General features: G+C 43.0%; 1 protein-coding gene across 3 annotated transcripts in view; it reads left to right on the plus strand.

Moving 5' to 3' along the window:
• tut4 (terminal uridylyl transferase 4) overlaps positions 1–22,214 on the plus strand; it is a 109,959-nt gene that overhangs the window by 69,938 nt on the left and 17,807 nt on the right. For all 3 annotated transcript variants that reach the window (XM_068037127.1, XM_068037126.1, XM_068037128.1), the window contains 6 exons: positions 7,776–7,879; positions 12,254–12,311; positions 15,207–15,310; positions 15,495–15,584; positions 18,801–18,914; positions 21,515–21,592. In XM_068037127.1, the coding sequence (XP_067893228.1) occupies positions 7,776–7,879; positions 12,254–12,311; positions 15,207–15,310; positions 15,495–15,584; positions 18,801–18,914; positions 21,515–21,592 (548 nt within the window). The remainder of the gene's footprint in view (positions 1–7,775; positions 7,880–12,253; positions 12,312–15,206; positions 15,311–15,494; positions 15,585–18,800; positions 18,915–21,514; positions 21,593–22,214) is intronic.

Consider the following 22,214-nt stretch of genomic DNA (forward strand, 5'->3'; position numbering starts at 1 on the left):
GAGTATTCCTCCAAAAGTGTTGAATATACCTCTGAAGCTTTTCCCATTAATACGCTTTGCAGTGAAATTGTCCAACTTTTGTTCGGCCATTGCTGCTTCCTAACAATTTTTTTCAAAGGACACAAAGTGCATTTCAGCAACTTCCTCTCTGAATTTAGGCACTAAACGAATATTCCTTGCCAAATCAAAACCAGATTTAAATTTGATTCACCCTCAGTCTTTCCCGACACCCCCTGTTTGCGTAATGTAAGCTTTTCTTTGTCCAGTACAAATTTCCTGGCTTCTCTTTCTAAGTCTCTTTCTTTTTCCTTTTTTTCCCTTTGATATTCAAATTCAGGTTTTTGCAGTGCAATTTTTCTTTCTCCATTTGTAATTTCATCGCTTTCTCATTTTCAAGTTCCAGTTGTTACATTTGTAACTGAATTCTAGCTAACTCAGACTAGGGGCTACCAAAATCACTGTTTTCCTCCTCAAGGGTAAAATGCTGAGCCTACACTTCAGCAACTTCTGCTGTTTTAGTTTTTGATTTTAAACTAACCCCCACTTGCTCTGCTACAGCCTTTAATGCATACACTGTTAACTGTGTTAAGTCTAATCTTTTTTCTCTGCAAAGGCTTGAGCGTTAAAAGTACTTTTGAACGTACGAATTAGGAGCAGGAGTAGGCCACTAGGCCCCTCGAGCCTGCTCCGCCATTCAACAAGATCATGGCTGATCTGATTGTAACCTCAACTCCACATTCCCGCCTACCTCCAGTAGGTATGCTGACTTTTCTTTGAGTACAGCAAAAGTAATTGTGAAATTTTATTCATTTAAATTCTAGTCAATCCAGTGTACTTGTTTTACAGCATCTGAATTCGTATCCTGGACGAGTCCCCAATTTGTTACGACGTCAGCAGAGACTGCTAACTTTAAAATAAGAGATGTGAACTTTCCAGTGACTGATTTAGGAATCACACAAGATTTCATGTTTTAAGACTTTTACTGTAACAACTAAACTAAAAATCAACATTAATTAAATAGTACTTAGTGGGTAACTAAGACAATAAATAGGAGAGAAATGTATTTCCCATTAACTTATCGGAAACCCCACACCATGTTTATACGTTACAGTGTTCTCAGTGATAAAGGTATCCTTACAGTTAAAAGTCCCAAATTCCTCCCAGCTGCAATGGGTTGGATCTCACAGTGTCCTTCTCAAAGCCAACGTCCCCATTGCTTACTTCTTCCAAGCTCATTCGACTGCACTTCGAATAATAAGGCGACCTCGGGTGACCCCATTGGTCTTTTCTTCTCCACAAACCTTTAGCCTTCAAACCAGGTTCAAATCTTAGCAGCCTTTTGCTGTAGCGATGACCTGAGAGCAGATGCTTCCCCAGAAATAGCCCACTGGTCAGTCTCTCTCTTTAGGCTGCGCAGCTGACTGCTGGTCTTCTTTTCTGCCTTTCAGCCCTCAGACCTAGGAAAGCCTCGTGAATATATCCAGATTAAAAGTCAATAGTCATTTTCCTTTGACAATTCACAGAGACCACAAGTCTGACCATAGCAAAAACCATCTAGGTCTTCCTTTGTTTCCAGGTGTTAAAAATTGCAATTCAGATCTGCATTTTAGAGCCCCTGGCTCCCTGTTTACAGTTGGGAGAGTGAAACCCATTGTCCTTTAGGTGTTACAACTTTGCACCCTGCTTTCAAAAGGGTCTTTGATCTCAGTTCCTTGTTCACATGGTAACCAGGACCCCTGGCTTGTCTCTGGGCAGATTTTGTCTGAGATTACATGTTTTCTCCGGATGTCCATTTTACACTGATTAAAGATCACAATTTTTAAAACATAACCATACTACAAATTCCAGCGTTCATAACACAAGTTGCATTAAAATTCATATGCCTGGCTCTGTCTGTGAGGAATCCACTGTAAGTGATGACATTTGAATGGATTCCCATTAGACTGCATTTGTTGACAACGCTGTCGGTAGGTGGTGCTGTTTTGGCACATGCGCAAATACAGCATGTGCCACTAAAACGTCACAGCTTGCGACTGTAGCAGCTGCCAGGACTAAAGATGGCGCTGGTCAAAGAATCACACAGAGGCAACCTAACAAACACCTGGCAGCATACAATGGCTGGAAGTGAGAGAGTGGAGCTGGCCGGAGTGAGAGAGTGGAGCAGGTCGGGGAGAGCAGCGGCGGGGGGAGGGTTGGGTGGGGGAGAGCTGAGGGAGGGGGTGGGGGAGAGCTGAGGGGGAGCGGGGGAAAGCTGAGAGGGGGAGGGAGAGAGAGGGAGGGGGGAGAGCTGAGGAGGGAGAGGGGGAGAGCTGAGGGAGGGAGGGGGGAGAGAGAGAGAGGGAGGGAGGGGGAGAGAGAGAGAGGGAGGGAGGGGGAGAGAGAGAGAGGGAGGGGGAGAGAGATAGAGGGAGGGGGGAGAGAGAGAGAGGGAGGGGGAGAGAGAGAGAGGGAGGGGAGAGAGAGAGAGGGAGGGGGAGAGAGAGAGAGGGAGGGGGAGAGAGAGAGAGGGAGGGGGGAGAGAGAGAGGGAGGGGGAGAGAGAGAGGGGAGGGGGAGAGAGAGAGAGGGAGGGGGAGAGAGAGAGAGGGAGGGAGGGAGAGAGAGGGAGGGAGGGGGAGAGAGAGTGAAGGAGGAGTGAGGGGGAGAGAGAGAGAGGGAGGGGGAGAGAGAGAGGGAGGGGAGGGGGGAGAGCTGAGTGGGGGAGAGCGGGGGGGAGGGAGGGGGGAGAGCTGAGGGAGGGACGGGGCAGAGCTGAGGGGGGGAAGGAGAGAGAGGGGAGGGGGAGAGCTGAGGAGGGGGGTTAGGGAGAGGGGGAGAGCTGAGGGAGGGGGGTGGGGGAGGGAGAGAGATGGGAGGGGAGGGGGGGGAGAGAGAGAGAGGGTTAGGGGGAGAGAGAGGGATGGAGGGGGAGGAGCAGGGGGAGGGAGAGGGAGGGAGAGGGGAGAGCGGGGAGCGAGGGGAGAGAGTGGGGGGGGAGGTCGGCGGTGGGGGGGACGGGCGACGGTGGTGGGGGAGAGTGTGGGGGGAGCAGCGGAGCGGAAGAGGAATGCCTTTTTTCTGTGCATGCGCCATAAACACAACAGCAAAAGACTTACCGGCCAGTCCCTGCACCCGGCGACACCAAGGTCTTCGGCCGCTTGCTCCCTCCCACGGCTCTCTACGGCCTCTCGCTTTCGGCCCTCTCCATTCAGCCTTTCCCTCCAGCTGCGGATGCCCAATCCAGTTGCTTTCTCCCCTACCCAGTTGCTTTCCTCCCCTACTTCTCAACAGTACTTCAGGCATTGCAAACTGTCTGGTCCCTGCCTTTTGCATGCTCCCTCTCACCCACCCCTCCCCGCTCTCCCCAACCCCTCCCACCCCTCCCCCCCCTCCCCCCTCTCCCTCTTCACCCGCCCCTCCCTCTATCCCCCTCTTCACCCACCCCTCCCTCTACCCCCCTCTTCACACCACCCCTCCCTCTACCCCCCTACCTCCACCCCTCCCTCTACCCCCCTACCTCCACCCCTCCCTCTACCCCCCTACCTCCACCCCTCCACCACAGTTGAATATCTGAAGTGCAGTTGCAAAGTCGGGGAAATAGCATCCAGAACAAAACCTCAACAATTCTGGTTTTAGTTATTGAGAAGTTTTATTAAGTTCATTAAGCATCCGAGGAACTGCTGTGCATGGATACATGAGTGTTGTGTCCAGCATTCCCGTGAGACAGGCCAAGTCTCTGCTATGCACAGCTGAAGAGATTGTTCCTGGAGAGCCTTGTGGTGAATGAACGCTTGGCTCTCTATTCCACTACTGTATTGTCCATGTGAAGAAGGCAAAGTCACAAGAGTCTGAGCTCAGTCTATTCTTGGTGAATGTTCCCCAAGCGCATCCCAATGTGCACTCCCAATTCATCCATAAATGCAATGTTCCTTTCCACATCGTGACAAGCTCCGCAGCATGATCCAGTTGCCTTCGTTGCTTGAAGGCTGACCTTAAGTCTCAAGGATTGTTTTCTCGACGGCATGTTTTACATGAAAAGAAATAAAGCAAATCAGAGTCAGAACTTGCCTCCCTCCATCCACTGAAATTACTGTTGTGCACACCTTTTTAAGTTCTGCAGTGAAGGCACCAATTGATAACGTCGCCAATGAAGCACTTATTACCCACCTCAGATGCAGGAATCAGCACATCCTTGCGTCCTCTCCTGCACTGCCTCCTTTGCTTGAATGCCGTCCTTAAGTCTTAAGGATTGTTTTCTCAAGGGCACGTTTTACATGAAAAGAAATAAGGAAAGAGCAGGAGTGTCAGAGCTTCCCTCCCTCCAATGAAATTACTGTTGCGCATGCTTTATGCTCTGCAGGATAGGCATGTACTGATAACACCGCCAATGAATCACTTAGTACCCACCTCAGCTGTAGGAGTCAGGATGATGTAACTGCCCCTATCTCGTGATGGTTCAATGCTGCTCTCAGGGAAAACATGAATGATGTGAGGGTGATGGAAAAAGAAGCACATTTCTTTTGGACTATGAACATAAAGCAGGCCATTTAGCCCAGCTGTTCCCTGCTAGTGGTTATGCTACTCCTACGCCTTCCCATACGTGCCCATTTAATCCTGCCTACTACTATCAGCATCACCTTCCATTTCTTTCACTCTTACCTACCTTTGCCTTATAGCAACACTGAGGATGGAGAATGCTGTGCCTGCACTCCCACCTCACCAGTTGTGTACGCAGCATGAGGTGGCTGTGTGTCCATGTGCACTGCTCTGATGGGTGCAAGAACAGGTGGCTGTGTGTCCATGTGCACTGCTCGGATGGGTGCAGGAACAGGTGGCTGTGTGTCCATGTGCACTGCTCTGATGGGTGCAGGAACAGGTGGCTGTGTGTCCATGTGCACTGCTTGGATGGGTGCAGGAACAGGTGGCTGTGTGTCCATGTGCACTGCTCGGATGGGTGCAGAAACAGGTGGCTGTGTGTCCATGTGCACTGCTCGGATGGGTGCAGGAACAGGTGACTGTGTAACTGAACAGCAAGGAGAGGGTACCGCAGGTGGGGGAAGTGGAGCTTTGAACAGGCAGGCATATGTTTAGGAAGTTCAGGAAGGCTATTAAGGGACCACACGGGATACATGAGATGAGATAAGAAATACAGAATGCACTCCATTGAAAAGTTACAAAAACGAAAGTGACCGTTTAGATGGAAAGTTGTTCGCTGGACTGCAGCACTTGTACTGCCTGCACACAGCAACTTACAACAGTGACTGGAGCACATGCAGTGCCCCAGACAATGGAAATGTTTTCAGAGCAACTTACCTTGGAACAATCTCCTCTGTCTAATAAAAATGAAGCAAATCTCCGAAACAACTAAATAATTGAGATAAAATGCGAGAAAATGCCCGACGAAACCTCTCCTCCTTCCACTTTCAAAAACTCGCGCCAAAGCTTTGACGCATGCGTGAATATCGGAAGATTGACGCATGCGTGAATATCCGGTGGCGCTGCATGAAGCACATGCGCAGAGGCCAACCTGGCGCGTTGCCCGAGGAAGACGACGTAACGCGATGACGTCACCAGCGCATGCGCTGCGTTCCGGCTTGCCAGGAGACCGTCTGCGCATGTGCGCACCGCGGCGCAGCCTGATGACATCAGCGCTGGCCAGCGTTGTCAGGAATCACTTTGTTCCCATTACCCTTGTGGATAACATTGTGATTGAGATGTTCAATTTTAAGCCTTTTGCTTACCTCCCCTAATGTAATGGTTATTCATTACTATTGTTTAAGGGGAGCAAGCACAGGGCGGCACAGTGGCGCAGTGGTTAACACCGCAGCCTCACAGCTCCAGGGACCCGGGTTCAATTCCGGGTACTGCCTGTGTGGAGTTTGCAAGTTCTCCCTGTGTCTGCGTGGGTTTTCTCCGGGTGCTCCGGTTTCCTCCCACAAGCCAAAAGACTTGCAGGTTGATAGGTAAATTGGCCATTATAAATTGTCACTAGTATAGGTAGGTGGTAGGGAAATATAGGGACAGGTGGGGATGTTTGGTAGGAATATGGGATTAGTGTAGGATTAGTATAAATGGGTGGTTGATGTTCGGCACAGACTCGGTGGGCCGAAGGGCCTGTTTCAGTGTTGTATCTCTAATCTAATCTAATCTAATCTAATTGTTAGAGAAATATATTTGAAGTATTAATTTTATGGCTAAGCAAGAGCATTTATAAGAAATATTTAAAATTCTCCAAATGTTTTTTCAAACAGGTCGTCCCAGTACACCTCCCTGTCCTTCATTGCTGACCTCAAATGTACTTCTTGTTAATATCCAAGGCAAAACAAATGTCCCATATCTTCATCTGATTTCTTCCGCTACGCATGCCACCTGAATTTACTAACATGGACAGAGTCCTCCCATCAACACCAGTATTCAATTCATTCTCAGCATTCTTTCACTCATTGCAGTAGCTCTCAGCTCTATTGAAGTGCACTAAATAGGCTTTCTGCAGGTGTTCAGAATATTTCTATCAAACTTTCTAAGAGACCTATTATGCAGTAGAATTGACTATACATCACTATTTTCCCACTGAGGTGCACTAATAAGATTTTCCGGGTTCACCAGACACTTGGTCTGCTGGACGTTATGTTACGGTTATTATGAAGCTCTTAAGGTTAAATCTTAAGTAAAGTACTGCGTTCAGCTTTTTTCTTTTTTTTTTTAGAGATACAGCACTGAAACAGGCCCTTCGGCCCACCGAGTCTGTGCCGACCATCAACCACCCACTTATACTAATCCTACACTAATCCCATATTCCTACCACATCCCCACCTGTCCCTATATTTTCCCTACCACCTACCTATACTAGGGGCAATTTCTATTGGCCAATTTACCTATCAACCTGCAAGTCTTTGGCATGTGGGAGGAAACCGGAGCACCCGGAGGAAACCCACGCAGACACAGGGAGAACTTGCAAACTCCACACAGGCAGTACCCGGAATTGAACCCGGGTCGCTGGAGCTGTGAGGCTGCGGTGCTAACCACTGCGCCACTGTGCCGCCCTTTGGGCATTGCAACTCAGGAAGGATATTTTGGCCTATGAGAAGGTGCAGCACAAGTTCACCAGATTGATACCAGGGCCAAAATAGTTCAATTATGAGGACAGGTTGCATAGATTAGGCTTGTATTGCCTTGAATATAGAAGAGTAAGGAGTGTTCTAATTGAGGTGTTTAAAATGATTATTAATGTTGATAGAGTAGATGAAAAGATACTGTTTCCTCTGTTAGTGGAGTCCAGAACAAAGGGGCATAAAATTAGAGCTAGGCTGGTCAGGGGATGTCAGAAAACACTTCTTCACACAAAGGGTAATGGAAACTTGTAACTCTTCCCCCACCCCACCCAAAAATAAAAGCTTTTGGTTAAATTAATTGAAAATTTGAAAAATGAAATTGATTCTTTTTAATGGCTATGAAACCAAGGCAAATAGATGGAGTTAATGTACAAATTGAATTGTGGAACAGGCTCGAAGGGCTGAATGCCCTACTTCTGTTCCTAAGCTAACTCCTGGATCCAACTGGGATGTTATCTGCTGACTTCCCCCTTCCCCATCCTCATCCTCTCCTTTCACTATCTGTTTCCCATGCACTGTCCCTCTCTCCCACTCCCTTTGTTTCTCCCTTGCTCTTCCCTTCCTTTCCCTCTTTTTTAACTCTATCCAACTCCCCTGTTCGTCTCCCCCTTCCTTTGCAGTATTGTTGGACAACACCATTATCAGCTATTGCTAACGTTTATACTTAGTCTTTTTTTGAGTGCAGACAAGGCCAGACTGTGTTTGTTTGGATCATCTAAGAATGGATTTGGGTTTCGTGATAGTGACCTGGACATATGCATGACTTTGGAAGGTCATGAGACTGCAGAGGTGAGATCTGTTTTCAGGGTGAAAAAAACAATTGAATTGTGAAATGGAGGGAGGTGACTGGGTCAGACTTGTTTATCATGAAAGGGCACAGGATTCTCGGGGAAGGAGTGCGGGGAGTACAAAGGAAACAGCATTGTAGAATGATTTACAGATGCACTCAGAAGACCTCCCGATTTTCCTCATGACCAGTTTGGCCCTGGAGGTGAGCGTTTAGTTTAAAGTCGTCATTCAGTATAAAAAAATTGAGTGGTCGCTTTTGAACTGGCTGATTTGTTTATCTCTGTTAGCAAGCATATTGTGAATGTTGCTTTCTAGCAAGCCCATTGGGCACCCATCACAGACAACCAGATAGCTAGTGGAAATAGCAATTGCATTGACATGAACAACTTTTTAAAATAGAATTTGACATTTTTTATTTTCTTTGCTCCAGCGTGGTTCACACAATGTATTTGTCCATTTATCCTTGCTAGATTTATCAGAATGGTGCCCCACCCCAACTCTGTTATCAAGTTCAGCTCTTATTTCCCTGCTGTTTGCCCATTAAACTTGTATACTTGAGTTTGTTCATATGTCTGTGCGATTACCCCAAATTAAATTTATTGATACCAGCATTTTATTTCTAACCTGTTTTTAAACTGAATTCAAATTTTCAAACTGCCATGGTGGGATTTGAACTTACATTAGTCTAGGCTTCTGGATAGCCGAAGAGTTTGCCATAATCTTCCAATCTTCCCTAGATACGGGGGAGGTGCCAGAGACTTGGAGAGCGGCAAATGTGACGCTCTTGTTCAAGAAAAGGTGTGAGGACAGTCCTAGCAACTCCACGCCAGTCAGTTTAATATCAGTGGTGGATAAGGTTTTAGAAACAATAATCAGGGAAAAAAGTCAATAGGCACTTGGAGAGGATTGAGTTAATTAGAGACAGCCAGCACGGATTTGTAAAAGGCTTGACTAATCTAATTGAATTTTTTGATGAAATAACAGAGGTTGATGAAGGAAATGTGGTGGATGTTGTCTATATGGATTTTAAGAAAGCGTTTGATAAAGTACCACATAAAAGGTTGGTTAACAAAATTGAGGCTCATGGAATAGGAGGAGCAGCATCCAATGGGATAAAAAATTGCTCAAGGACAGAAAACAGTCATGGTAATTTGTTGTTTTTCGGACTTGAGGGTGGTAGACAGTGGTGTTCCAAAAGGGTCAGTGCTAGGATCACTGCTTTTTTTGCTTTATATAAATGACTTGGAATACAGAGTAGAATTTCAAAATGTGCATATGATACATAACTTGGAGGAGTGGCAAACAGTGAGGATGATACTGACTGCCTGCAGCAGGACATAGATAGGCTAGCAAAATGGGCAGACCCGTGGCAGTGCGAATTTAACACAGACAAGTGTGAGGTGTTGCATTTTGCCAGAAGGGATAGGGTGAGGCAATATAGACTTAATGGCACAGTTCTAAAGAATGTACAGGAATGGGGTACCTGGGGGTGCATGTGCATAGATCTTTGAAGGTGGCAGGACATATTGAGAGTGATCAGCAAAGCATATGGTTTCTTGGGCTTCATAAATAGAGGCATTGGGCTGAATTTGACGCCCCCCCCCCACCCCCTCCAAAAGTGGGATGGTGGTGGGGGATGGTGTAAAATGGAGCAGGAGGCTTGGGAGGCCGTTTCTGACCTCCTTCTGCCTCCGCCGCCACTTTATGCAGAGTGGCGGTGGTGAAAAACGGCCCGCCCGCCCCAGGCCAATCAATGTCCCTAAGTGGCCACTTAAGGGCCTTCGCCTGCCTCCACAGGGATTTTATGCGTGGTGAGCGGCGTCCCAAATCTGAGAAAAGCCACCTGACAAAAGCAGGCGGCTTTCTGATGGCCTGGGGGTGCCCTCCTGAATCGTCACCCTGTGCCCAATGGAGGGCCGTCCCCACTGCCCCAACCACCCCCAACACGCCCTCCCCCCACCCCGTCCCGTCCCCCCAATCAACCACCCTTGCCTCACCGGGGCCCGACCTATCACCTCAGGCGAGGCAACAAAAACTTACCTTAGGTCCGGGGCTCCCCGACATCATCTTCGGGTAGCTGGGCTGCAGTCCCAGCAGTGGCACTGCTGGGACAGAGAGCTGCCAGCCCGCTGATTGGCCAGCAGCTCTATTAGGCAGGACTTCCTGCCTCAAGTGGGTAGAAGTCCCGCCTCAGAGCAATTAAAGCCCGGGGACCTACAAAATACAGTTCGGATCCCCAGGCCAGGCGGAAGCGGGTGCACCACCAACTTTTCAGTTGGTGGCCGGCTCCCGTCCGCCAAGGGTTAAATCCCGGCCGTTGAGTACGAAAGCAGGCAAGTTATGCTGAACATTTATAAAGTTCTGGTTAGGCCCCAACTAGAGTATTGTGTCTAGCTCTGGTCACCACACTTTAGGAAAGATGTAAGGGTCCTTGAGAGGGTGGAGAGGAGATTTACTAGAATGGTTCCAGGGATGGGGGATTTTAGTTAAAGGTTAGGTTGGAAAAGTTGGGGTTGTTCTCCCTGAAGCATAAGAGATTTGATAAAGGTGTACTAGATTATGACAGGCTTAGGTAAATTAGACAGGGGAAAACTGTTCCCATTAACTCCTAATACAAGGACTAGCTGACACAGGTTTTGGACAAGGGATGCAGGAAGAATGTGAGGAAGAACTTTTTTTATGCAGTGAGTGGCAATGACCTGGAACTCGCTGCCCGCGAGGGTGGTGGAAGCAGAGACACTCAGTGATTTCAAAAGGAAATCGGATGGCCCTTGAAGGAAATAAACTTTCAGGGCTGTGGGGATCAAGTGGGGGTCTGGGACTGACTGGCTCTGCGGCGAGCCAGCATGGACTCAGTGGGCCGAATGGCCTCCTTCTTTCTCATAAATGACTCTATGACTATGAGTTCATTGCACTTCAATAGCAAGGGTTAATTTTAAGAATGCCGGGCTATTCTTAAGTGCAGTAGAATTTTCTCATAAAACTGCTATTAGATCAAATTTGCCCTGGTAGAAAATCGTATTTTCCCCAGTTAATTGTAGAGTTTAATGCATCTCCTCTTAATGGGGCAATATACTCGATTTGAATTTCCCCTTACACCCTCAGATTTTATCGAGAGTTGTCTTCCAGTTGTTCCTTGTTAGCACTTTAACTGGTGATTAAAAGCAATCGGGAGCACACATTTTGTACAGAACTTTTTATGACACTTTGGAGTGCTGTTGCCTCTACCCAGCAGTTCTAAAGTGAATTGAACAAAGAACAAATGAGAGAGACCAACAGCAAGCTTATTTCTGTTTTTATTATTTAAGATTTTATGACAGTTCTCCTTTCAGTCATTTCTTCTCAACTGATCTGTAAAATTGATTTTAAAATGTTTAAAATATGTTTACTGTATCACAAATTGGCGCAGTTACCCCATGTGGGTATTTACATGGAATGGAAACTTTTGAATTCAGACTTTATCCAATGAATGCAAGATCATTTGGGATATTACATTGTTGGAAACACCATTCTTTGCACAAGCTAGCTCTGTCTGTCCTTTGGACAGCAAAGATTCTGAAAGATTTTTTTGGTGGTGGGGTTAGCAATACAGTGTCTTGATTTCTGCCCAAGTCACTCTCCCAGACCCAATTGTAAGCCAATTATGCATGCTAGATTACTCTAGTGAAATATTTTGAAGCTTTAATAGATAGTTGTCAAACAACTCAATAGGGGTATGAAATTGATTTATGCTGATTTTTTTTATCAGTGCATGAAAAGGCTGTTGAGCAGTTAAACAAAAGATGTACAAGTGACCAACATGTAAAATACATGCTGGTCATTGCTCAAGTTTTTCTATTCCAATGTAAGACCATGTAAAACAATCTTGCATTTTAGTCACCTTTTAGTCCCCTATTCGAGTATAACACATTAGGTTACCATGATGCTGTCCATCTTGAAATTAAAACTATCCTTAAGGAAATGGGTTACTTTTAATAAGACTGATGTGATCTAACAAAAATCTGTAAATGAGTCAAACTTGCTTGTGAAATTAATTTCCTAAAGATGTTTGCTATTCCACTAATGACTGTCTGTTGCAAGAGCTTTTCCACAGAGCAAAACAAATGGTGGCATCAGAGATTCAATTTTAAAGTAGTTATGCCATCTGACCCTTAAGCCTTAATTTGTTGCATCACGAAAACATTATGTCACTGGGTGATGAAATCCTCAACCATACAGTAAATGTGGTTGAGCAAGCTGCATACATTTGTTGAATGAGGACTTTTGATAGTATTTTGCAACGCACTGCACTTATTATATCTGTTAATGTCAGTGAAGATTTCTCTTTTGTGTAAACTTGTTTGTCTCATTGTAGATGCATTTGATTTCTTACAGAAGCTCAATTGTAAAGAAATAATTGAAGGTCTGGCAAAGGTTCTCAAGAAGCATCCAGGTAGATGATTTGTTTCAAATAAGAACAGTAAACTTTTGAAGAAATTATCTATATAATCTTTATTAGTGAAGTTAAGTTTTTTTCTACAGCCTGCATTTTATTTACATGAATGATTACACTTGAGTCTACTGCTTTTCAGTTTGTTTTATTGATGGTAAACCTATATTTATTTTTATTTTAGATAAAGGTTAGTTCATTTAGATCTATCATCATTAAAAAAAAAAGAGGGGTTTACAACATTGATTAAAGAAACAATTCTAGCTGTGAGGAGGGTGGAAGGATCATCAAATGCAGTCATGTAGGTTGAACTGAAGAACAAAAAGGAGGCAATCGCACATCTGGGCATGTACTATAGATGCCCAAATAGTCAGAGGGAGATAAAAGAGCAAATATGTAGGCAAATCTCTGAAAAGTGCAAAAACAATAGTGCAATAATAGTGACTGAGATAGAATTATTGTGAAAGGCACAGAGGGAGCAAAATTCTTAAAATGCATTCAGGAGAACTTTTTTAGCCAGTACTTAGCAAGCCCAGCAAGAGAGGGGATAGTTCTGTACTTATTTTTAGGGAATGAAGCTGGGCAGGTGGAGGGGGTATCAGTTATGGAGCACTTTGGTAGAAGTGACAATAATTCAATTAGATTTAGGGTCGTTATGGAAAAGGACAAAGATAGACCAGGAATAAAAGTTCTCAATTGGGGAAAAGCTAATTTTACTAAGCTGAGATGTGATTTAGCTAAAGTGGACTGGAAACAGCTACTTGAAGGTAAATCGATGCCAGAGCAGGGGGAAGCATTCAAGGAAGAGGTAGTGAGGGTTCAGAGCAAGTATGTCCCTTTAAAGAAAAAGGGTGGGATGAACAAATCTGAAGTACCCCCAGATGTCAAGGGGTTAAAGGAAAGGATAAAGTAAAAAAGGAAGGCCTCCTGCAAATACTGAGGGCTCAATACTGCAGAAAACCTAGAGGAGTATATAAAGTGTAGGGGCGAGATTAAAAAGGAAATTAGGAAAGCAAAGAGAAGGCATAAAAAATATTGGCAAGTAAAATCAAGGGAAATCCAAAGATCTTTTATAAATACATAAAGAGCAAGAGGATAACTAAAGAAAGAGTAGGCCCTATTCGGGATCATGAGGGTAACCTGTGTGTGGAGGCAGAGGACTTTGGTATGGTTCTTAATGAATATTTTGCATCTGTTTTCACAAAACAGAGGGACGATCCAGACTTTGCAATCAGGGAGGAGGAGTGTGAAATGTTAGATGAAATTAACATAGAAAGAAAGTATTAAGGGGTTTAACATCTTTGAAAATGGATAAATCTCCAGGGCCGATCGAAATGTATCCTAGGCTGTTAAGGGAAGCAAGAGAAGAAATAGAAGCTCTGATCATCATTTTCCAATCCTCTCTGGCTACAGATATGGTGCCAGAGGACTGGAGGACAGCTAACGTTGTACCATTGTTTAAAAAGGGAGAAAAGGATAGACTGAATAACTATAGGCCAGTCAGCCTAGCCTTGTGGTGGGAAAATGATTCGAAAAAATTCTAAGGGAACAAGATATATCGTTTAGAAAAACACAAATTAATCAAAGATAGTCAGCATGGATTTGTAAGGGACGGTCATGTCTGACTAACATGATGGAATTTTTTGAGGAGGTAACAAAGAGGGTTGATGAGGATACTGCATTTGGATTTCAGCAAGGCTTTTTGATAAGGTCCCACATGGCAGACTGATCACAAAAGTAATTCCATGAGATTTAAGGCAAAGTGGCAAGTTGGATCCAAAATTGGCTCAGGTAGGAAGCATAGAGCAGTGGTCAATGAGTGTTTTTATAACTGGAAGGCTGTTTCCAATGGGAATCCACAGGGCTCAGTACCGAGTCCCTTGATTTTTGTGGTATATATCAATGATTTGGACTTGAATGTGGGGGTTATAATTCAGAAGTTTGTGGATGACACAAAAATTGGCTGTGGGGTTGTTTATGAAGAAGAAAACTGTACACTGCAGGAAGATATCAATGGACAAGTCAGGTGGGTAGAACAGTAGTAAATGGAGTTTAGTTTGGGGAAGTATGAAGTAATGCATTTGGGGAAGGCTAACAAGGCAAGGGAATACACAATAAATGGCAGGATACTGAGAAGTATAGAGAAAAAGAGGGACCTTGGAGTGCATGTCCACAGATCCTTGATGTTGACTGAACTGTTAGATAGGTGGTCAAGAAGGCAAACTGAATACTTGCCTTTATTAGCTGAAGCATAGAATATAAGAGCAGGCAGGTTATGCTGGAACTGTATAAGACACTAGTTAGGCCACAGCTGGAGTACTATGTGCAGTAGTGGTCACTGTCCAATAGGAAAGATGTGGTTGTACTAGAGAGGGTGCAGAGGAGATTTAGGAGGATGTTGCCTGAAGTGGAGAATTTAAGCTATGAGGCAAGATTAGATAGGCTGGGGTTGTTTTTTTTGTAACAGAGGAGGCTGAGGGGAGACCTAATTAAAGTGTATAAAATTGAGGGGTCTAGATAGAGTGGATAGGAAGGCCCTATTCCCCCTGGTTGAGGGGTCCATAACCAGGGGACATAAATTTAGGGTAGGAGCTTTAGAGGGGATATTTTTTCACCCTGAGGGTGGTGGGGATCTGGAACTCACTGCCTGAAAGGGTGGTAGAGGCAGAAACCCTCATGAAATTAAGGAAGTATTTTGATATGCACTTGAAGTGCCATAACCTACAAGGCCAAGAGCTGGAAAGTGGGATTAGACTGGATGGGTACTTGCCGACTGGTGCTGACATGATGAGCCGAATGACCGCCTTTCGTGCTGTAAATTTCTATGATTGATTCTATGACACTTAAATGAGGAAAACATTGTTTGTGTTCAGCAATGAATATCTCTTATTTTGATAGGTTTAAGAAACATCTTGCCCATAACAACAGCTAAAGTGCCTATTGTAAAATTTGAACACCGGCAGAGTGGGTTGGAAGGAGATATCAGCTTGTACAACACTTTGGTAAGGAAATCTGGACACTTTTCCTACAAATATAGTTGGAATACATGTTTAGTATAGAAATCCATAATTTAAGCAAAAGCTGAATATTGTTTAGTAAGTAATTTGGTCATTAAAATGATTATAAAAATATGTAAACGTGCTTTGTATGTTGCGGGGCTGCCAGTAATAATTCTGCTTTTTACAGGCACAACATAATACAAGGATGTTGGCTACATATGCTGCTATAGATCCTAGAGTAAAATATTTGGGGTACACCATGAAGGTTTTTGCCAAGGTAAATTTATAACAGTTTAAAATTTGTCATAGATTTATCCTATCCATTGTATTTTGGTCATGTATTGCTGTACTTTTTCTGGGTTGTTTTGATTGTATTCAAATTGAATAAAAAGTAGAAGGGTGATTAGTAAATTGGAGCATTCCACAAGCCGTGCTGCAGCAAAGGACCAGGGCTTGCATCAGTGGTTCCCCACGTTGAGAATTCCTAATTTTGACTATTTCATCAGGGGGAGACAATGATTGGAAGTTTGACATTATCAAAGGGTCAAGGATATAAAGGTAACATCAAAGAGTAATGCAGCCTATGCCATTCATGTGCATTCCTTGTTGGGTTATAAACTGGCAAGTCCTGGGATCCTGTCATGACAGGTATAAAGCAGGAGAAAAATCTAGTTGAAATAGGGCAAAGCATACTTTCCCATTTCACCCATTTGATTACAAGAATCACATCTTAGTTTGACAGTAAAATAAATAAATTGAAGTTTTATTTCTAACCTATGTTGAACAGTAGTATAATTCTGTAGTGAATTACTGTAAAGAACAGTTTGATCTGTCAATACTGTTTGCTATCTTTCATGATTCAGTGTTGTAATGCTATTTATCAAAATACATGCATATGTACAGAATAGCAATTATATCATGAGCACAGTATAAATAATGCATATTATAGCAAAGATTTCCAGCATACTGAGCTGAGGGAGGGAGACAGTTTGAGCTTGTCAGCTTCCAGGTATGTGAATATTTGCTTAACAAACAAATAAACATGACTGTTTCTGCAAGTAGATCAAGCTTTTATTCAATAGAATGCAATAGATAATGAAACTCAGCAGATGCCTTCAGCCATTGATCTTGTGTCCCAGTCTGCTTATTAAGTCTTATCTTGGGAGGAGAAGGAAGGGTCCTTTTGCAGATGTAGATGAAAATCTCTGATTAATGATTTTAACATATTTTAAAACCAGAACATCTATAATAATAGTTTTTGTCTGTCTGGACTGTTTTGATTGGTCAGTTGGTTTAGGACCTTCCCCCCTTTATTTCAAGTGACTTTTATCAAATGGATAAAAAATTGTGACATTCAGTACACTCAGTAACTTAACGTTACAATAAAATGTTACAATGAGAGGTGCGTCTATTGGTAGATTTATTTGGTGGGCAGTGCCTGGGTTTAGTTTTGGCACCATTTTTGACTAGGCAGGAGGGGGGTGAGTAGTGGAAATGAAATTTTTTTTAGCGGGATAAGATGCATGACAAATTTGTAAAAATGTTGTTTCAGGGCAGTAGTGGCTAACTGCAAGAAAAAAAAACAGCAGAAGGTAAGCTCCCCAGGGTGCAGTCAGGCGCGGTGCCAACTCTTTCTCCTTGGGGTACAGTCAAATGAGATGCCGACTCGCTCTCTGGGTATGGTCAGGCGAGTTGTTGACTGTGTGTGTGTGTCACTCTCTCTCCCCTCTCTCGCTGTCTCTCACTCGCTGGCTCTCTCTCTCTCCTCCTCCCTCCCTCCATCTCACGCTCCCTCCCTCCCCCCCTCTAGCCTGGTCAGGCGAAGTGCCACCTCTCTCTCTCTACCCCCCAACATATGGTCAGGCAAGCTGTCCAATCCCCCCGACTGCTCCACAAAGTCACCTCTCATCCTCCCAACACACGGAGTTTGGGGAGTGAAGCTGAACACATGCTGATCCCACCCCCAAAGATGCATTTGGAACCACAAATCCCAAGTAGTAATATTTACATTAATTGCGGAACCGGGGGTGTCTTCCACGGCAGCGTGGGGATGGAAGGGGGGATTATTGGAGAAAAAGAAAATGGAAGGTAAGGGAACCCAACAACAAAGTTACCATGGATGGCCGGGGTGGAGGGTGGGTTGGGGAACTACATTGTGAGGGAACGGCATGCATATGGGGGAGGGGGAATGCATGGGTGGTATGGAATGGGGATGGCATGGGAAAGATTGGATGGGGTTGGCATAGGAAGAAGGGTTGGGATGGGGATGATATGACAGGTTGAAAGGAATGAGATGGGGATGACATGAGAGGGATGTCATTGTCATTGGAAAGATGGAATGGCATAGGAGGAGGATTTATAAAGTAGTACTGTTGCAATAAAGATACTAATTTCACCACAAATGTTTTGCGGGTCTCTGCTAGTAAATAAATAATGTTTGTTGCATATGTATTAATTTGATGGCTGCCCAACCTCTTACATTTAAATGAGTGTAACTGGAAAAAGAAAACTACAGCTTCAATTGTGCGAATTTTAGCTTCTATGTTTATAGCTTTTGCTTAAAAAAAATTAGAGTTCACCATCTCTGACTGTTTTAACACTTGGTATCTATGTTTTCTTCATTAAAACTATTTCAAAAAGCCAATCATGAAACAGAAAAATGGTTAAACATTTATTTATTAATAGTCAAGATATAAACTTTTTAAAAAAGCAGTTTACAAAATAGAGTAAGTAAACGGTTTTTTGCATTGATGTGGTGTTGTAGTATACATTCTCATTGCAGCATTTACAAGAGGACACATTGATTACAATGACACAGTTGTTTATGTTTACACAACAGTTTAACACACTTCAGAATTTGTGTGTGGGCAACAGAAAGGAAGCACAATATCCAGATGGATCTTTTGGGTAATGTCACTCTTGATGCACCACTGGAGACCGGTGGTGATGTACTGCCTTGGTCTGTGTGGCATCAACTGTTTCTTTCCTCTACAGCAGTACATTGTCTGATTTGTTAGAGAGGACTTGTTAGAAAGGCATTCAGGGATGAGATTCCAAACTGCTGGGTTCTTTGCAGTTCTAGGCAGAGGTCACAAATCACATGCTTTTATTGGAATATGTCTACAAGTGCTTCATCCATGTTTGTGGTGAGAGAGCTGAGATTTTGATTTAACAGGGAATGTATCTCCTCATTGATGGGAATGATAGTTACAATAGTCTATGCAACTCAGTGGAACATGCACCATTGGCAACAGAAATAGCAACCAGAGGAATGGGTCTGAGGGAAGGTCAATTCTGGTCAAAGTCCTTGTGAACTTGGATTTGAGACAGGACTAGAGCATGTCCACATTCTCTCCATTTTTCATCTGATGGGATAGTGTGGAATCTGTGAAGTATAAATATTGAAATTAAATGGAATATTCATGAATCATAGAATCTGAGCAGTTTTTTTGTTTCAGTATTCTTTCTAACTTAAAAGATGCACTTTTTATAGCGCTGTGATATTGGTGATGCCTCAAGAGGAAGCCTGTCCTCGTATGCCTACGTCCTCATGGTGCTCTACTTTCTACAACAAAGAAAGCCACCAGTTATTCCTGTTCTTCAAGAAGTAAGTATTAATGTTCCTAATGTAATAAACTGTAAATACTTTTGATGGTCTTTTGCATTGAAAATATGTGTACAAAGTGCTGCCTCATCAGTATAGACAAAATATATATCTGCTGAACGAAGATATAGCCACTGAATTGTGGTAGTTAAAGAGAAAGGAAAGTGTAGAGATTGCATTTTTTTTCAAAGTACTATCATTTTAATTAAAGGAAATTATATTAATGTATATTTTTCCATACAACTGTTCAGTTTTAACAACACCCTGGAGGCAATGATAGCGTCTCCCACCTTGTGAGACCATTCCAGTGACCTTAATCATATGGGGCAGTTCCAATCTGTCATGTGATTTTCTGGGGTCTCCGGCAGTTTTTGGACCAGTCAGAAATTACATTTTGTGCTCTTTCCAGTGGAGTCACTTCTATAGGCATAGCCAGAGTGGCCTAGTGGAGAGCAAGGCTGCAATTGAAGTCTCCATTACGGAGATAAAATTGTTTTTTTTTTAAATAAAAAGATCAGAATATTTGGTAATTATATAATTTTCTTCTATTAAAAAAGCAAGTACTTTGGGCAAAATATTCTCCTTTCCTTTTTTTCCCTGTTGATGCCTATTAACTTGGTCTAACATGCTTTTCACTATGTTTATCCACCAAGGACAATAACTGCTTGTACCATTCACTGGTTCACAACTTAATACAACTAACACAGCAGAAAGTTTTTGGTTCCACATGGATTTTAGTAAGGCATTTGACAAGGTCCCACATGGCAGACTGGTCAGTAAAATGAAAGCCCGTGGGATACAGGGGAATTTGGCAGATTGGATCCAAAATTGGCTCAGTGACAGGAAACAAAAGGTAGTATTGACGGATATTTTTGCGAATGGGAAGTGGTTTCCGGTGGCGTTCCACAGGGCTCAGTGTTGGGTCCCTTGCTGTTTGTGGTATATATTAATGATTTGGACTTAAATGTGGGAGGTATGATTGGGAAATTTGCTCATGACACAAAAATTGGCCGTATAGTTGATAGTGAAGAGGATAGCTGTAGACTCCAGAATGATATCAATGGTTTGGTTGAGTGGGCGGAAAAGTGACAAATGGAATTCAATCCAGAAAAGTGAGAGGTAATGCATTTGGGGAGGGCAAACAAAACGAGTGAATACACAATAAACAGGAGGATATTGAGAGGGGTAGAAGAAGTGAGAGACCTTGGAGTGCATGTCCACAGGTCCTTGAAGGTGGCAGGACAGGTAAATAGAGTGGTGAAGAAAGCATATGGAATGCTTTCCTTTATTGGCCAAGGTATAGAAAACAAAAGCAGGGATGTAATGCTGGAACTGTATAAAATGCTGGTTAGGCCACAGCTGGAGTATTGCGTACAGTTCTAGTCACTGCATTACAGGAAGGGCATAATTGCTCAGGAGTGAGTACAGAGGAGATTTACAAGAATGTTGCCAGGGCTTGAAAGTTGCAACTATGAGGAAAGATTGGATAGGCTCGGGTTGTTTTCTTTAGAACAGAGGAGGCTAAGGGTGACTTAATTGAGGTGTACAAAATTATGAGGGGCTTAGACAGAGTAGACAGGAAGGACCTGTTTCCCCTAGTGGAGAGGTCAATTACCAGGGGGCACAGATTTAAGCTGATTGGTAGAAGGATTAGAGGGGACATGAGGAAAAACTTCTTCACCCAGAGGGTGGTGGGTGTCTGTAATTCACTGCCAGGAATGGTGGTGGAGTCAAAAACCCTCAATTCTTTTAAAAGGTACCTGGATATGCACCTGAAGTGCTGTAACCTGCAAGGCTAGTTTTTTTTTCCGGCTGGCACAGACACGATGGGCTGGATGACCTCCTTCTGTGCTGTAATTTTTCTATGGTTCTAACATTATCAGAAACCTGAAAATGTTTTGTAAAAGCTATGTTTTCCATGGGATTTTTAAAAAATAAGAATATTACTGCTGGGTATAGGGTTCTATCTGAGCTTTTCTGATCTTCTGGCTAACTTGACTGAAAATTTTCAGGCTGTATAGGTACATACACACCCAGTTGATTCCTGAAAATAATTTGAACAGTAAGATTATGGAAAGTTCTATGTATGACCTTAATATTGAAAATATGCTTTAAGTACTGATTTAACATGTACTGTTGTGATCATGGAATAGGCAAAATATATTGTTTCAACTAGTAAATATTCAAATTATTCTGTAAATCCTCCAGTGCAGTTTGTATTTCCAACAGAATGAATAATTTAATTATAGTTTGAGATTTGCTTATTTTAAGAGTTGGAAACTGTCCTTCGTGCACTGTGATCATAGTGGTTGATCTCTTTTGCTTCTGTTTGTGGTAACACAATATTTTAGAATGCAGCGATGGCAAGCAATACTGCTGTTGATGCCAATGAAGAACAACAAAACAGCAGCCAAATTCAGTGATGGGTATTATTATGTTTTGTGAGTATCAGTGCCGGTATTCTGGAAAAAAATTTGTGCAATACACAAGATGGTGGAGGAGATTTTATCAAATTTAAAATCCAAAGCACTGGGGCTCTCATTATTGTTCTGTATGTGAATTTTTCTAAACTGAGCATAAATGCTGAAACCAATGTTTTGTAGATTTTTGATGGAAAAGAGGTGCCGCAAAGAATGGTGGATGGATGGAATGCCTTCTTCTTTGATGATGTTGAAGAACTGGTAATGTATTATCTTTTATTCATTACTGCATGTTTTATCTTAAAGGTAATGTAGCTGAATTACTGGGATTTAAGTTATGGGAAGTCTTCTTGAAAATGTTTAGAACCATAGATGATTCCAAGCACGAGATGACCATTTTCCCATCCTATCTATACTCATCTTTTGGGGGAAAACCTACCTACTTCATCCTTTCCTCATACCCTTTTAGTGTTTGTCTTTCTAAATATTTTTTCCACGTGAATTCTGCTTCCAGCACTGATTTTGGTAGTGTATTCCATATTCTAACATCTTCCTGGATATAAATTTTTTAATTTCACTTTGTTCCTTTAGTTACAAATTTAATGCCTACCAGTTACTGCTTTGCTGAACAGTTTATATATTTCCTTTATCAATACACTCTTTTATTTCTTCAAAGAACGCGATTAAATTTGTTGGACATGATTTGCCTTTTAGAAATCTGAATTTTGGCGGTTTTTAAGTAACCAATTTTTTCTAAGTATTAGTTTTATCCTGTAATAATGTCTTTAGAGGTTTTCCCACTATCATTGTTGGGTTGACCAGTATTACTTTGTTTATTCCTATATTCCCTTCTTAAACACAGGTGTTACAGATCCTCCAGTTC

This window comes from Heterodontus francisci, chromosome 8 (genome assembly GCF_036365525.1).
Source record: "Heterodontus francisci isolate sHetFra1 chromosome 8, sHetFra1.hap1, whole genome shotgun sequence".
Classification (NCBI taxonomy): domain Eukaryota; kingdom Metazoa; phylum Chordata; class Chondrichthyes; order Heterodontiformes; family Heterodontidae; genus Heterodontus; species Heterodontus francisci.